General features: G+C 46.6%; 1 protein-coding gene across 1 annotated transcript in view; it reads left to right on the forward strand.

Annotated features, from left to right (window-relative positions):
* The window catches only part of IGSF1 (immunoglobulin superfamily member 1), a 15,763-nt gene extending 2,726 nt beyond the window's left edge, over positions 1–13,037 (forward strand). The window contains 18 exon segments of the mRNA XM_042782947.1: positions 334–633; positions 636–665; positions 1,021–1,308; positions 3,370–3,654; positions 3,911–4,204; positions 4,714–4,992; positions 5,345–5,465; positions 7,322–7,392; positions 7,489–7,521; positions 7,921–8,211; positions 8,498–8,776; positions 9,388–9,675; positions 10,596–10,883; positions 11,074–11,361; positions 11,552–11,839; positions 11,957–12,235; positions 12,623–12,746; positions 12,902–13,037. Of these exon segments, the coding sequence (XP_042638881.1) occupies positions 334–633; positions 636–665; positions 1,021–1,308; positions 3,370–3,654; positions 3,911–4,204; positions 4,714–4,992; positions 5,345–5,465; positions 7,322–7,392; positions 7,489–7,521; positions 7,921–8,211; positions 8,498–8,776; positions 9,388–9,675; positions 10,596–10,883; positions 11,074–11,361; positions 11,552–11,839; positions 11,957–12,235; positions 12,623–12,746; positions 12,902–13,037 (3,962 nt within the window).
* The last annotated feature ends 4,471 nt before the right edge of the window (positions 13,038–17,508 follow it).

Genomic DNA, 17,508 nt, shown 5'->3' on the forward strand with positions numbered 1-17,508 from the left:
AGTGAGTTCTACTACCTCAGGTATCTTCCTCCCTGCAGGCTCCAAGGCATCATCCTGCCTCCATGATCCAGGGCATTATGGCCTTGAGATCCCAGAGAAAATTCCCAGATTGAGCTGATTGGGAATCAGAGTCCTTGGTTTACCATAGAATAGTTAAGAGCTTTATCTTAGATGTAAAGGCAACCAGACATGCCCTTTATTCCTCAGCTCACCTGGATTCCTTGAACAAACATCCTGGGGTCCCTATCCCATCCCCCAGATAAGCAGACACTCCTATACCCACGGGGAGGTAAAAAGAGGGATCTGAGTTGGGGTCAATTGTAAGGAGCATAGGGAAAACACGTTATGGGAGGGGGAAGGTTGGACTGCTCACATCTTTGTGGTCTTTGGAAATGACAGTGATGGAATCTCAACTGGAGCTGTGGATAGAGACCCAGGCCCCTTGGGAGAACATCACACTGTGGTGCAGAATTCCCTCTGGGATATCTAGCAGGTTCCAGCTGCTGAAGGATAAGACACAGATGGCCTGGGTGCGACCTACCCGTAAGACCTTCCAAGTTCCATTCTCCATAGGTGCCTTTACTGAGTCCAATACAAGTCTTTACAGGTGCTGCTACTGGCAAGAGATGGGCTGGTTGGTAAAATTTTAGCGTTAGAGGCACCAGGTAAGAAGAGATAGATACTCAAGAATAAACTCCAGCTCCTAGGACTCAAACTTGTCATCCTAGGGCGGGGTTTGCTTCATTCATTCATTTACTTTGAGTATATGCATGCATGCATTCCACTGTTATTAAATAAGTACCTAGTCTGTATTAGGCAGTACATGGTGGAGACAGTGTCAGGAGCAGATCGAGATGGAAAGCTCTCAACAAAGGGGAGGCCTAGAGATGGGGGAAGGAGGGGGGTTGTTGGCCAAGAAGGATCATACAGAGAAGCTTTATTTAAAGTCGAGCTCTCGTCTACTCCTTGCACAGCACTCTCCTTGCTCTACATCAATTCCAGTCCATTCTTTCCTTCCAGGCCAATTTCCCAAGTCCATCTTCTGGATGCAGGCCGAGAGCTCCACTCTTCCTGCATGTAATGTTCACACACTTTGCCATGGATGGCTGCAGGATTGGGTATTCATGCTGTTTAAAGAGGGATATGCTGACCCTGTGGATTACCAAGTCTTAACTGGGACAGCGGCCACATTCTCCATTGACAACATGACACCTGAGAATGAAGGGGTTTCCATGTGGCACACTCATATCCAGATGCTCCCCACCCTGTGGTCAGAGCCCGGCAACCCCCTGAAGCTGGTTACAGCAGGTGGGTGTGGCCATGGCTGCTGGGGTCTGGCAGTCGTCGTCCCAGGGATCATAGCTGGGTGAGCCAGGGTTTCTGATTTCATTTTCTTCAGACAAGGTCCATGAGCTAGAGTCATTTAACTTTTACTGCGATGCAAGTTAGAATCACACATGCTGCAAATCAGGTCATAGGATCCAATCAGCTGGCTAGTGAATGGGCCCAGACAACTGTCTAGCAGCTTCAGCTCATCCCAGCTTTTTTGTTCTCTGCTTGTGGAAAATCATGCATTCATTCATTCAACTAATATTTATTGAGCAGCTAATATGTGTCAGGCACTGCCACTGCCGTCTTATAAAATGATAGTTTTAATTATAGTTTTATTTTATTTATGATTATTATTTTTAAGTGTCGAAAACAGAACCAATTGATAGTGCTAGTGACAAAAACAAAAAACAAGGACAAGGAAAGTGGTAGTTCATATTTTACAAATGGCTTTATAGATTACTTTAGTCCTGTATTGATAGATCCATTAAGGCGGTACCAATCTCTAAACACAGCAAAAGGCTTCTCAAAATGTCCCTAGTGCCACACACACACTCCAGTTCCATCTCCCTCACCCCATGGCCTGGATGCTTCTAGGTGGAAGTGGCTACATCTGCTTTAATCTCTCCACCAGGTTAAATAGGCTTAGGCCAGCTATGGTGCTACAGAAAGTGCCCTGGACTTAAAAGCACTAGTCCTGGTTTCTAGTTCCACTTCTGACACTGCCTTCCTGTGTGATCTTGAAAAAGGCACTTCACCTCTCTATACTTTGGTTTTTCAACTCTAAAATGGGATTACATTATCTACCCAAGTTCCTCTCTGTGCCTCTCTATGCCTCACTTTTCTAATCTGCAAAATGGGTATAATAATAATAATGCCTATCTCAGAAGGCTAGTGTGAGGAATTCCCTAAATATGATATATGTACAGCGCCTGGCATATCAATAAATGGTAGCTATTAATTCTATTAGTACAATGTTTTATTGAGGACCAAAGAGCAAAGGATTGTGTGTGAACTGTGTATATGAATGTCTACTGTGCCTCTGCCCTTCCAGCACAGATTCCACTAAGACATATCTCTATAGTTACCTGTTCACCAGTATCCCCCACTAGGCCATGATCTTTTTGCTGGCAGGAACTTTGTCTTTTTTTCTTCTTTTTTTTCCCTCCTACATGATGCCTGACACACCCTAAATGCTCAGTGAGCAGATTGTGGAGCTGATCTTCCATAATGGATGAATGAGTCTGCGTGGGCTTGGGTTTTGGGTTGGGGGTAAGAAGGGTGGTATGAGTGTGAGATTTGTCCTCTGTTTTGTAGCACAGACTCCTTGGAGGACAAGCCATGGAAATCGGGCTGTGGCCCCATTAACAGAAATTTTGATGACTTGCAGACCCTCCTTATTGGCTTCCTCTAATCCCATATTGAAAGTAGGGTGTTATGTGGACTTAACATGCTCAACAGTCATGTTTAATACTGTAGTAGTATTCGTACTCCACAAAAGATGGAGTCAAAGTCATTTTTCAGAGGTTTGGTTTCTTAGATGGTTGGGAGGACATTTGGTGTTCTGGGGACCTGAAGATGCAGGGAATTATAGCTACTGATACTCTACTGAGACACACCCCTGCACATAGCTATAGCTCAGTAGAACTGAGTTTGAGGTGAAAGGGCAGGCATATAAGTGGGACCAACCCTTGATTATACCCAAGGGAAGTAGGGATCCAAGGATGGGAAAGGGAGGGGAGGGTAAAACTTCCCTGTCCAAGAGACTTCTTGTTGTTGTTGTTATGTGCCGTCAAGTCGGACCTGACTCATAGTGACCCCTCCTTGGGTTTTCGAGGCAGTATCACTGCAGAAGTAGATTGCCCCATCTTCCTTCTGAGGAGTAGCTGGTGGGTTTGAACCGCCAGCCTTCTGGTTAGCAGTCAAGTGCCTTAGGCACTACACTACCAGAGCTCCTCCAAAGAGACTAGGAAAATAAATGTGAAAGCTAATAGGAAAGAATTATCCTATCTTTAACTTCAAGGTCTCTTCCCTTTCTAGGACTCTACCCCAAGCCAACTCTGACAGCCTATCCCGGGCTCATTCTAGCACCTGGAGAAAGCCTGAATCTCAGATGCCAGGGGCCAATCTATGGAATGACCTTTGCTTTGATGAGGCTTGAAGACTCGGAGAAGTCTTTTTACCGCAAGAAGCCAATGAAAAATGAGGCATATTTCTTCTTCCGGGCTTTGAACATCACCGATGCTGGACATTACCTCTGCTTTTACTATGATGGGTCACATAGGGGTTCACTCCTTAGTGATATCCTGAAAATCTGGGTAACCGGTAAGAAAGGATGATATCATGGGACTTATCTTAGAGGCTAAGGATATAAAACTCCCTCTGGGCCCCCTAGAAAATCTAACACGCAGACAGGACTAAAGTGGGAAAGGGTACAGACCGTGTCCATCTGGGCTTAAGCAAGGATTTTCCAAGGGAAAACTGGTGGAAGGCACTTCGGAGAGGAGGGAAATTACCCTAAGTAGTGGGAGAGGGAAATTGGACCATTAGAGCATTCTATTCTGGGTCTTTCTTGTCCTAGACACCTTCCCCAAGACCTGGCTACTTGCCCAGCCCAGTCCTGTGGTTCAAATGGGTCAGAATATGAGCCTGTGGTGTCAAGGGCCAGTGGATGGAGTGGGGCTAGCACTCTATAAGAAAGGAGAAGACAACCCACTTCAACAATTAGATGCCACCAACATTGATGGTGATAATTCATTCTCCCTCAACAATGTGACCTACAGTGATGCTGGCATCTATTGCTGCCACTATCTCCTCACCTGGAAGAGCTCCATTAGGAGGGCAGCATCCAACACTGTGGAGCTTGTGGTTATAGGCAAGTTCTAACAACTGTTGTTCATTTTTATAATGACACATGGGTCATCATGAGTAAGAATCAACTTGATGGCAACTAGTTAACTGGATAAGAAGTAACTAGTGGCCCTGTTCTCTCTCAGAGATAAGATCTCATAGAAACCACACAAAGAGTGTGGTGAAGGACTTTCCCCACAAAATTTAGAAACCTTCTCTCTCAGGACTGTTCCTCAACACCTACCTCTAAACATGACCCAGCCCCATTTGACCTCTGGAAAAGGTATTTTCCTTTAGGGCCAGGGTCAGCTTACAGGTCTGAGGTATTTTGGGTTGAAGATAGGGACTCAGGAGTCCTTAGAGCACCAAGGAGTGGGCGAAGGGATTCTGATGTACAGTCAAATTTGGAAGCCAGATTTAGGGACAATGACAAGGAAGAGAAGACCAAATAGGGAGCTGAGAAACACTAGATGAAAGAAATGGTATTGGGTTCAAGATCACTTCTTCTAACTCTGGTCTCTGGGTTGGTTCCAGATAAGCCTCCTAAACCCACCCTGTCAGCTTGGCCCAGCACCATCTTCAAGCTGGGAAGAGCCATCATCCTTCCGTGCCAAGTACCTCATCCAGTACTTGAATTTTCCCTGGAACGGGATGAAAGAGCAACATCCCTAAAATTCTCGGTGGATGGAGACTTCCTCATCAGTTACATCGAAAGGAAAGGCATAGGAACCTACAGATGCAGCTATCGCCTAGAGGCACGCCCTGACATCTGGTCACATCACAGTGAGCCTCTGAAGCCGATGGGGCCATCAGGTGAGTATACAGCTCTTCATAAGGACCCCTTCCATGACTTTGACCATGATCTCCCTGGGATCCCTGAACAATTTCTAGGGAGATATGGAAAGAAGAGCTAGGGACTTGTAGCTCAGGGCCCTTGGTTCTGGGCATCCTTCCCCTGGGTGGTGAAGTGGGGTCTCAAAATCAGTCAAAGACAGTGAGCAGGATGTTTTTAAGGATCTTACCTCAAGGAAAGGAAGGCCACGTCTGCCTCACCTTCCCAATATAAGCACTCTCAGTAATCAGCTTCTCCTCCCCCAAGCCGTGAATGTATTCGCCTGCCCCTGTTCCCATCAAGTCCCCTGCTTCTGGTCTTCTCTGGCCACAGGCTATCTCATCTGGAATTACATTCTGAATGAAGCTATCAGGTTATCCCTAATCATGCAGCTTGTTGCCTTGCTGTTGGTAGTGCTGTGGATAAGGTGGAAATGTCGGAGACTGAGAATCAGGTAACTGTCTTGTCCCCACCCCCTTTTCCTCACCCTAGCTGAGTCCAGGCTCCCCAGAGTCTCAGGAATGGAACATTCACCAGGTGATAAAAGCTACAGGGGCACACTCCATATCTTCCACCTTCTGGAATTAGGGGACAAGACATTCTCACCCCAACTGTTTCTCTTGCACCTCACAGAGGAGTCAGCACCTGAGCCGAAGGGTAGAGAAATGAGTAATTCTCAGAGGCTGGAGAAGTAATCAGAGCCTCATTCACTGACCACCCCTGGAGAGTGCCCAAATAGCCTCCAAATCACCCTGACCCCACACAGATTGATGTCTCCCCCTAGGGCTGAGGGAGGTTTGAACTTTTTCTCTTATAAGTAGTCATGTTGTCCTGTGTCTCAGGTTATTATCCAACCCCTATCCCAACTTTTCACCTTAACCCCTAGTTCTCAAGGGCTCGAGTCTTGTGGTCCATCCTAGTTGCCTTTCTCTGGCCTCCAACCACCTGAGCAGAGCATTCTGGGAATAAGATCTAACCTGGATAGGCAAGTAATCAGGCAATGAATGGGGCCAGGGAATCGGGCTATTTCCTCTGACCCACAACATGGCAAGGAAAACAGATTCTCCTGCCATTCATTTCCTTTGATCCTTTGGTGTCCTTTGGGCCGTGCCCCTCTTTTCTTGATCCCCATGTTCTCTGTTCAGCCTACTGTGCTGGGCAATGAGAAAAGAAATAACAGCTCTTGGCCTGGTGGGGGCTTCAGCTCCTGAATGCCTTGCCCTCTGCCCCCTATCCTTTCCTCTTGGCTGTATCCCCACCCATAAGCCTTTGCGTGTCTGGGAGTATTCAATACACAATGGTTGATGACTATGATTATATGTGTCTGTGTTTTCCAATGAGGGACAGAGTTGGGTCACTGGAGAGGACATACCTAAGCTTTTTGCAGAAACCACCACCTCTTGAGTTTTCAAAAAGTATCAGTGGGGGTCAGGTTCTAATTCTTCCTAGAATATGCCCTGATTCCCACAACACATTGAGGTAACGTCCAAGTCAGGACTTAGAAAAAAGAAAAATGTAGCTTCGTGTGCTTCACCCCAGGCCAGGACCACTGCATCAAAGAATGAGGTCAGAAATTAGATCTTGGAGAAAGCAGCTTGAAGAGCATGTTTACCTGACCAGGAAGGAGGGTCAGTGTTTTCTCAGTAAAAATTGTGAAATGGATTTTGGCTTAATATCATCTAATATTACAGGACCCACAACTCAAAGCTGCTGCACACTTCTAGTCATAACCTGGGTGATGGGAGGGGGATCCCATTCTCTGACAAGCTTAGCTCAGCACTGACAACCCTCTAGTAATTCACAGCGGCTGCCTAGGCAACCCTTCCATAACAAAGGCAAGTGAGGCAGGTTGGTCTGAGGACCTATACTGCCACAATAACAACTGCTTCCAAACTTAAATTTGATGAGGGAGAAATTCTCCCTCCACCCCCACACCCACCACCCCGAGCTGCCGATCATGCTGCACTCCAGGGGTTCTGAGAGCTGGAAACACAAAAGCATTTTCACATCTGACATGTCAATTTCAGCAACAGCCTAATCAGGGGGCATGGGGAGCTGACATATGATATAGGCTGGGGAGGGGGGAGGGGGCGGGGAGCACGTGGATCCTGAAAGAGCAAGAAGGTTGTAGGTGGTGAGGCCCTCAAAAGGAAAAGTCATCGATGTCAGAAAAGATTATATCCCATTATCCTGGCCACATCCAATCCCTATTGGGTGGTGAGTAAGCCAATGACATAAATTGCCGCCCCCTTCTCTCCGCCCTCCCCCTAATCCCAGCAACTCCTCTCATCTCTTTTCTGGTCTCGCTAGAGAAGCCTGGTTGCTGGGAACAGCTCAAGGGGTCACCATGCTCTTCATAGTCACGGCCATTCTCTGCTGTGGTGAGTCCAAGGGGGTGGGGAAGGGGCCTGGGCAGAAGGCTGGGGTGAAGTTCCATGGGGGAGGGGACAGAGTCCTGGCAGCAGTTTCTTTTGCAGGACTGTGCAATGGGGTATTGACAGAAGAGACTGGTGAGTTTTTCCTGCTCCAAACTGGGACATTCCTCCCTGGAGATCCGAAATAACTACAGAGTGTCAGTGTCAGTGGCCAGGGAGTGACTGGTTGGGAAGGAAGGACAGCCAGGAAGGGGCACTTGCTAAAGCTACTGGCAAAATTCAGCTTTCAACTCGGCTTTTCTGCTTGCAAAAATTCCCAAAAGCTTCTGCACTTTTCTGAGGCTTAGCTGAAACATCAGCTTCCCCATTCTCCAGCACCTGCATAAGGAAGGGGGTTGTTGGGATTGGGGTTGAAAGAGGAGGTAGGCTGTGTGATTTGAGTAGGGGGGTTCAAGGACAAGAAAGACATTTTCATGGAAAGGGGGGAATGGGAGGGAAGAGGGGGGGTGGCTTCATTAACTCTGCTGTTTCTAGAAATAATCATGCCAACCCCTAAGCCTGAGCTGTGGGCAGAGACCAACTTCCCCCTGGCCCCGTGGAAGAACTTAACCCTCTGGTGCAGAAGCCCCTCTGGCTCAACTAAGGAGTTTGTGTTGCTGAAGGACAGGACCGGGTGGATTGCAACTCGCCCAGCCTCAGAGCTGGTCCGGGCTGCCTTCCCCCTTGGTGCCCTGACCCAGAGCCATGTCGGGAGTTACCACTGCCATTCCTGGGAAGAGATGGCTGTGTCAGAGCCCAGTGAGGCACTTGAGCTGGTGGGAACAGGTAAGAAAAGGCACAGGGTGCTCCCGGAGTGAGCCGAAGTGAGCCGCGGTGACCCTGGACTCCAACACTGTTCTTTGGGGGTGAGGGAATGCACAAAGAAAGGAAGGGGGTTGAATGGAGGACTGAGCAGAGGGCCGGGAAGAGAGTGAGAGGAAACTGTCAGGAAGAGGCACGGGCTGGCCCAGCCCAGGACAGATTTCTTCTTTCACTGACAAAGTGATTCCAAGTGTCCCATCTGGGCACTTCCAAACTTCTGACTCCCCTTTCTCCCCATTTTCCTTTCCAGATATCCTCCCCAAGCCTGTCATTTCGGCTCCCCCCCCAATCCGGGGCCGAGAACTACAAATCCAGTGCAAAGGATGGCTGGCAGGCATGGGGTTTGCTCTGTTTAAGGAGGGAGAGCAGGAACCTGTCCAGCAACTTGGTGCCGTTGGGAAAGAAGCCTTCTTTACAATCCAAAGAATGGAGGATAAAGACGAAGGCAATTATAGCTGCCGCACTCACACTGAAAAGCGCCCCTTCAAGTGGTCTGAGCCCAGTGAGCCCCTGGAGCTTGTCATAAAAGGTAGCGCTGAAAAGGGTGTGTGCAGGAGGAGGAGGGCAGTAAAGCTCAGTATCAGAGGCTCCTCTCTCAACAGCAAACTTTGCTGCTGGTCCTAGAAGCCTGTGTCCAATCTTAGAGCCAGGCAGGCGTGGCGCTGGGAGTGCCAGGGCCTCTGGCTGCATGATATTAATAGCCATAATTGTTATTAATAGCTTGGGTTTGTGGAGGGTGATTTAATTTTTCTAATTATTTTCACATCAATTGTCTCGTTTAACGATCCAGCAAATCTTCAAGGGAGGTGGAGCAGGTCCCATTTTCCCCTCTTCTCCAAACGGGCAAACTGAGGCTGGGAGAACCAGCTGAGCCCCAGTCACCATGTACTCTTCCAGCTAGCCTCCTCTGCTTGTCTTGCTAACAGTGAAGAATGGTTGGTGGGAGGAGGGGCATGTAAAGGGGAGGCGAAGGGTTCCTGTGTGAGAAGTCCACCTACAAGGTGGAGTTACCTCAATTTTTAGTGCAACTACTTTTAGTGAAATACTAGAGAAAGCAGAACAGTTCTTTCTAGAACCAATATTTATATTTGCTTGCTTGCTTTTCCCCCCTGATTTTTGGTTTGTGTTTTTGCTTTCTAGAAATGTACCCTAAACCTTTCTTCAAGACATGGGCCAGCCCAGTGGTCACCCTTGGCGCCCGAGTGACTTTCAATTGCTCGACTCCTTACCAGCACATGAGCTTTATTCTTTACAAAGATGGAAGTGAAATCGCATCCAGTGATGGGTCTTGGGCAAGTCCAGGGGCCAGTGCAGCTCACTTTATGATCGTTTCTGTGGGCATTGGTGATGGAGGGAATTACACCTGCCGCTATTATGACTTTGCTGTCTGGTCAGAGCCCAGTGACCCTGTGGAGCTCGTGGTGACAGGTCAGAAGGGGAGGGGTATCCAGGTATAGGCAGTGCTGACCCTTCCAGTGGGTAGAGGGCTGCTAGAAGGAGAGAGAGATGCGCTCCTTGTAGAATGAGAAGACAGGCAGAAAAGGCTCAGGACAGTGCTTGACACATTGTAAACCATTCACGCAAGCCACATGCTTATGTTATCACTACAAGAAGAGGCAAAGGAGTGGGGCAAGCCATTCACAGGGTGAAGAAGAAAGATGGGGAGTGTCCAGTCCCAAGAGCCAAGCTCCAGTTGCCCTATTTCTGGAATCCTTTTGTGGCTTGCCCTTCAGTTTTAGGCTTAATGTCCACTTTCTCTTTAGCTGGGCTGTCAGAGATTGGTGGGCAGGGTGGCCCTCAGAGAAAGGGAGAAGACCTTGAAATGTCAGTTGCATATTATGTAGCCATTACAAATGTTAGTTTTCAAAGGCTGTTTAACATCATAGGAAAATATTTAGAATATAAAGTGAACAAAATCAGAGTACACAACTGTGCGTGCAATAGGATCTCAATTATGTTAATAGTTCTCAGTGCATCCATGTGGACATATATAGAGGAAACTAAATGGAAAATAAATGTATAAAATATATAAACAATTATGTTGTTGTTGTTATGTGCCGTCGAGTCGGCCCCGACTCATAGCGACCCCTCCTTGGGTTTCCGAGGCAGTACCACTACAGAAGTAGGATTGCCCAACCTTCCTTCTGAGGAGTGGCTGGTGGGTTTGAACCGCTAGCCGTCTGGTTAGCAGGCAAGTGTCTTAGCCACTATGCTACCAGAGCTAAACAATAGTTATCTTTAACTGGTAGAATTGTGTTTTCTCTGTATTTTCAACAATAAACATGTATTGTTATTTGCAGAACATGAGGGGATAGAGGGCGTTCATGTTGTGGTCTCTTTAATTTCAGAATTCTACCCAAAACCCACTCTCCTGGCACGGCCAGGTCCTGTGGTGCTTCCTGGGAAGAATGTGACCCTGCGTTGCCAAGGGGCCTTCCAGGGTATGAGGTTCGCCCTCTTGCAGGAGGGAACTCAGGATCCCTTACAGTTCCAGAGTGCCTCAGGGAACTCAGCTGACTTCCTCCTCCACACTGTTGGAGCAGAGGACTCTGGGAACTACAGCTGTGTCTACTATGAGACGACCATGTCAAACAGGGGATCACATCTCAGCATGCTCGTTATGATTTGGGTAACTGGTAAGGACAGACAAGATCTGGGGCTAGAATACAAACAACTGGAGTAGGGGTTAAGGAGAATAATCCCTCCTGGAGAGCTAGTTCAGGCCACAGAGAGCAACTGCTGTATGCAAGAGGAGAAAGATAAAGGGTTAATTCAGGGTGTGATATGTTCCCTACTCACTACTTTACATCTTTGGCCTTTTCCTAGACACATTCCCCAAGCCCTGGTTGTATGCTGAGCCCAGTTCTGTGATGCCCATGGGGCAAAATGTTACTCTTTGGTGCCGAGGCCCAGTCCGTGGAGTAGGGTACATTCTGCACAAGGAAGGAGAAGCCCCTTCAATGCAGCTCTGGGGATCCACCAGCGCTGATGGAGCATTCCTCATCACCAATGTATCTGGGGCTAGCATTGGCTGTTACAGCTGCTGCTACCACCCTGACTGGACCAGCCCTATCAAGATAGAGCCTAGCAACACCCTGGAGCTCATAGTCACAGGTAAAGGGAAGATGCTCTGGAGTGGGGATTAAAGTGTGACAACAGGGCATTGCCTGGATCATGGGAGATGGTTTTCAAAGATCTCAAAGAAGACAAAACAGTAGGCTTTCCTATTTACAAAACAGAGAATTCAGGGATCATGCACTAGAAAGGGGCCTCTACTCTCTGACTAGTAGTTCATTTCTTCCAGGCTTGCTCCCCAAGCCCAGCCTGTTAGCCCAGCCTGGTCCCATGGTGGCTCCTGGAGAAAACCTGACTCTTCAGTGCCAGGGGGAATTGCCAGACTCAACATTTGTTCTGGTGAAGGAGGGGGCTCAACAGCCCTTAGAGCAACAGAGGCCAAGCGGGTACAGGGCTGACTTCTGGATGCCAGCGGTGAGAGGTGAAGATTCTGGAATCTATAGCTGTGTTTATTATTTGGACTCTGCTCCCTTTGCAGCTTCCAATCACAGTAACCCCCTGGAGATATGGGTGACTGGTAAGGTCCTGGGGACATCGGTAAGAATCTAGATTTTGTAGTTTTTAATAGTTAGCTATATGGGGGAAAGGACTAGGCTTAAGGTTACTTCTAACTCTGTATCCTGATTGGTTGCAGAAAAGCCCCCAAAGCCCTCTCTGTCAGCATGGCCCAGCACTGTGTTCAAGCTAGGGAAGGATATCACCCTTCAGTGCCGAGGACCTCTTGCAGGGGTTGAATTTGTCCTAGAACGTGATGAAGAAGAAGCACCCCAGCAATTCTCAGAAGATGGTGACTTTGTCATCAATAATGTGGAAGGGAAAGGCATTGGAAACTACAGCTGCAGCTACCGCCTCCAGGCCAACCCTGACATCTGGTCAGAGCCTAGTGATCCTCTGGAGCTGGTGGGGGCTGCAGGTGAGAGGATAATCCCTCCGTGGACCTGGCATAACATACCTTGGGTCTCAGAAACAGTCCCCATAGAGACAACCCAAACACACAGAAGGGAGGGGCTTTGGAGTCAGAGCCCTCCCATTTGGGTGATGAGGAAGTGGGATCTCACATTTACTCAAAGAGAATGAGCAGGATGCTTTCAAGGGCCCTTCCCCAGAAGGAAAGGAGGGTTGCTTCTGTGTCAGCATAAGCATTGCTACTGACCACCCTCTCTGCAGTCTCAACGCATGGCTCCCAAATGGTGGAGCTCTCTCATGGTGGAGACCAGAGTAAGGGGGCAACAAGAATTAAAGGGGGAACATATATATGCTAACCTCCATGGCCTTTGTTTCTGCTCTTTTATCACCACAGGGCCTGTTGCTCAGGAGTGCACTGTGGGTAACATTGTGCGAAGTACCCTGATTGTGGTGGTTGTCGTAGCCTTGGGAGTGGTGCTAGCCATAGAGTGGAAGAAGTGGCCCCGACTCCGAACCAGGTAAATGCCATACCTCAGCCTCCTTCTGTGAACCCAGAGCTGCTGAAAAACACAGTGGTCCAAATGCTCCCCCTAGCATTTGAGTCCCACAGTGCAACTGCTTTCAGATTGATGGTTCTGGATCTTCCCTTAGTCATGTCTTTTTCTCTACACAGGGACTCAGACACAGATGGAAGAGACCAGTCCATAGCCCTTGAAGAGTGTAACCAAGAAATAGAACTAGGCACTACCACCAACTCTCCTTCATCAATCTCTCAGGGAACCTCGGAGGAACTGCCAGTCCCAATCTAGTAACCTCCTCATTTACAAGAACTTTCCCCTCCTCTCTTTTACCCTCAGAAACCTACAGATCCAACTGGTTTCCCTGGGACACAGCCCCACCTACTGCTCCTTGGCTTCTAATCACCTGAGTTGGGTCAAAGGGATTCTGGAAGTTGAGGGCTCTCCCAGGGTGAGATGTTTCCTGAAGAGAGGTTCCCTATCCTGTAACTCCTCACTGTACTTATTTACTGGTGCATGAAATTCTATTAAAAATGTGTTCTGAATAAAGAGAGTATTCACTATTTAACTGCAAAACCTATGTCAATGGTCTTCCATTGGTCTGTTCTCGACTTACAACTTAGCAAGGATGGTGTATAGTAGCCAATCTCCATGGACAAACGAGAGTACAGGGCTAGTGGTACGAAGAAAGGAGCTCAAGGATGGGAGAAGGAGAGAGGTCTCCAAAATAGCTGTTTCCCCATTTGGTTTGAGACATGGTCACTGAACAGAGTCCCTGTTTTACTTCCATCTCATTACTGAATGAATGAATGAATGAATGAGCAGCAATGTTCTCTCCAAGTTGAGCCTGAGGGCAAACATTGAAGTTACATGCTATTCCCCACATTACTTCTAAGTCCACAGTATCCCTGATTTAAAATAGCGGGAGTATCCCTCTTCAAAACTTTGAAACTGGCACTGTTGTGTTTTGTGGCATTTACCTAGCAATTACAGGGTGTAAATCCACTGACACTTAAAAGCTGAATAGTTTTCCCTTAAGTAAATCCTTGTTTTCTGAAAGGAATGGGTCTCTAGTGGTGGGATTTCAGGGAGTGAGGAGGAAGCAAGTAAGGTGGGTGGTGTGGAGCAGCAGACCTTAAATGTACCCTCCTCGTCCCTTATCTTTCACCTTCAATCATCATACCTCTTGCTCCATAGTTATGAATTTGTACACAGTAAGGAAGATGGACTGGAGAGGGAGGCTTACCTTGAACCTGTCCAAGGTCTCAAAAGATTTGAACTGTGGATCCTAGAGGAGGTTATAACCTCTTCAAACCTGACACCAAAGTTCCTTGCCTTCTGCACTATTTAATTTTAAGCTAACACTGTTAAAAAGAGCAAGGTACAAGGTTGCCACACACAGTGAGTTATTTATCCCTAGTTATAATAAAGTTTAGAGAGAAAGTCCTATATTCTGGCATTAGGAAGCTTATGTACTCAGCAACTTAATTAAAAAAAAAAAAAGCATCCCACTTCCCCTAATCCTTATAGAATGAAACACTTTGAGTACTATAGGCTAATTTGTATTAAGCTCTTTGGAATGTAGAAGTACAAAGTCCCACTCCAATTTCCGTTTGATGAGATTATATCAGTCGCTTACACTAATTTCTTATAGTGATTCTAAAACTTGCATTTCAGAACTGTTTTTTTATTTGAATGTAGCCAAACCTAATTGCTGCTTTCCATTGAACTCCACTCTCTGCCTTCAAACTCTCCTTTCCTGACACTCAATCAGGCTGTACATTCTGAACACAGGAGGGAGGCCTGTCCTTGGTCCTTGGTTTCAGGATAGAAGTCTTTTGAACAGGTTTGATTTTGCTTTCCAATCATTGGCTGTTTCAAAGTATATATTGCCAAGGCTAGTGTTAAGGCTGTGGAAGTTAGCCTGATTGCTTTATGTGTTCACAAGGGAAAGAGGAGTGGGAAGATAAGAGCAGAGGGCCAAGGACTGAAATGGAAAGAAGCTCCACATTAGAAAAGCAAGAGGATGAGGCAAACACAACAGAAAAAGATTCTTGTGAAATCCAGACATTGAACCTGGGGTCTCTTGTGTCAAAAAGCTTCAGGTAGAGATATTCACGCAATCAAGGAAAATTAATGACAAATCTTTCAGTGAGAAACAAATAGTGATCAATATTGTGACACTGGACTGTTAGTTGGCTTTCTGAAAACACTCACACGTAGCGTTCTTTGGCTTAGAAAGCCAAGTTCTACATGTTTTAGAAAGGAAAAGGTAGTTGTCAACTAATGGTGAAATACTTAAAGACAAAGAGTGGCTTTGGGATTTAACTTTCCTACTCACTGTCAGAGCTATCTCAATGAATTAAATGTCTATTTATAATGCAGAAGTCGTCACCAACTATCTCAATGAATTAAATATCTATTTATAATGCAAACATAGCTTGTTACTGACAATGCTCCACATGGTATGTTTTTGCAACCTGGTTGCCATGGGAATCAGTCCCTTTACCTCTAGCTGGCCTCTAATCATCAGCCCAGCATCAGGTAAATTCTGGGAAATGGAATTTCAATTAGGATGGAATGGACCTGTGAAAGGAGGATTTGTCTCTGGGACTCCAGGAAGAAGGGTCAAAGATCCTCTCTCCAGTTCTTACCCCTGATCCTTGGACTCACACACCTTTGGCCCTAGCATCTCAGAGCGACAAAGATTGTTGAGGTCAGTTGGTCAAATCTCCCCACCTAGTGCAGGATCCCCTTTATAGCAGAATTAATGGGTAAGTACATAGCCTCTTTTTGTACACCTCCAGGGATGAAAGCTTACCACTTCATAAGACAATCGGAGAAGCTCAAATTGTTCTATTGATCCCATATTTGCTTTGTGTAATTCCTTTATATTCCCTGGCTCTAGTTCTGACTCAGATGAAGTCTACTTCTTACACATAATTGTCCTACAAAGTTTGGAAAATGTGAGTTATCCTCAGAGTCAGTACATCTCACTCCGTGGTGCTTTCAGGGTTTGGCCAAGGTTTGTTTGCAAATCTATCTCAAAGGTAACTCTCAATAATCCAGGCTTTGGAGAGGGCAGAGTTCATGAATACCTCACTTCCGCCACATTGAACCAGAGCAGCTGCAGCTCTTTTACACATTTTATATATCTATTTATTCTACTTTTAGTGACTGCCTTCTATGTTCTAGACATTGTTCTAGGCACTGAGGATACAGTGGTGAGACAGACACAAATCCCTGCCTTTGTAGTGTGGGAAACAAACAATACACTCAATAAGTAAATTAAATAGAATATTAAATGGTGATAAATGATTTTAAGATAAAGCAGAGAAAGAAGGTAGGGAAATGTGTGTTTTGGGAGAGGAGACTGTTGCAATTCTAAAAGGGTCAGTGGGAAGACCTCATTGAGAAGGTGACATATAGGTAAAGATCTGAAGGACATGAAGGAACAAGCTGTGCAGATATCTAAGGGAAGTGGGACCTGGGCAGAGAGAACAGCAAGTGGAAAAGCCCTGAGACAGGAGAATGACTAGTTTAGGAACTGCTAGTGTGGCTGGAAGGAGCTCTGGTAGCACAGTGCCTAAGGCACTTGACTGCTAACCAGAAGGCTGGCAGTTCAAACCCACCAGCCACTCCTCAGAAGGAAGGTTGGGAAATCCTACTTCCATAGTGATACTGCCTCGGAAACCCAAGGAGGGGTCGCTATGAGTCCGGCAAATAACAACAACAACAACAGTGTGGCTGGAAGGAGGTCTGGTAGCATAGTGCCTAAGGCATTTGACTGCTAACCAGAAGGCTGGCAGTTCAAACCCACCAGCCACTCCTCAGAAGGAAGACAAACCTACCAACCACTCCTCAGAAGGAAGACTGGCCTCAGAAACCCAAGGAGGGGTTGACTATAAGTCGGAACTGACTCAATGGTTTTTGGTTTCGTGTGGCCGGAGCAGAGGGAGCAAGGGGGAGAGTAGAAGGAGATGAGGTCAGAGAGGTGAAGGGGACCAGGCCAAACAAGACCTTGTCGGTCATGGCAAGGACTTTTACTTATACTCTGAATGAGATAGGAAGTCACTAGAGTGACATGATTGGATTGGACATCCATTTTAAAAGGACCATACAGGATTCTTCATGGAGAATAGACCGAGGGCAAGGAGGGAAGCAGAGGGATCTGCTAGGAGACTGTTGCAATGATTCAGGCAAGAAATCAGGGCAGTAGCAGAAGAAGTGATGAGAAACGGTTGGATTATTTTTATAATTTGAAGAAAGAGACAGTAGGGTTTGCTGACAGATTGGATGCCGGATGTGCTCTGTCAACGTTTTCATTAAAAGAAAGAACTGTTTCAAATATTGTCATAGTGTTTCCCTCCTTGGGCTATCTTACTCTTATCCTCTCACACACACACACAAAAAGATGTTTTCCATTCTCTCCTCACCTGGGTCACTGCATCTGGACAGTTTGCCAATGACAGTTTGTCCATTGAGAAACAGTTTCTAAGACAGTCCTGTACGTCTGCTACAACCTGACCAACATATAGTACAGTAAGACTTTCTGGGATCTCAATTCACCATTCTACTAATGCCATCTAAAATTACAATAGTCTTGGGCAGCCAGACCACACTGTTGGCTCATAGGTAACTTGTGGTCAACTAAAAACCACAGCTCTTTTCACAGAAGCTCTCGCCAATTCAATCCTCTCTAGTCTTTTACTTGTACAGGTGATGTGTTTCTGTTTTTGTCTACTTGCAATTGAGTTTTTAA

The sequence above is a fragment of the Orycteropus afer genome, unplaced genomic scaffold, assembly GCF_000298275.1.
Source record: "Orycteropus afer afer isolate SDZICR_OR568_19922 unplaced genomic scaffold, OryAfe1.0 scaffold00538, whole genome shotgun sequence".
NCBI classification, from domain to species: Eukaryota; Metazoa; Chordata; class Mammalia; order Tubulidentata; family Orycteropodidae; genus Orycteropus; species Orycteropus afer.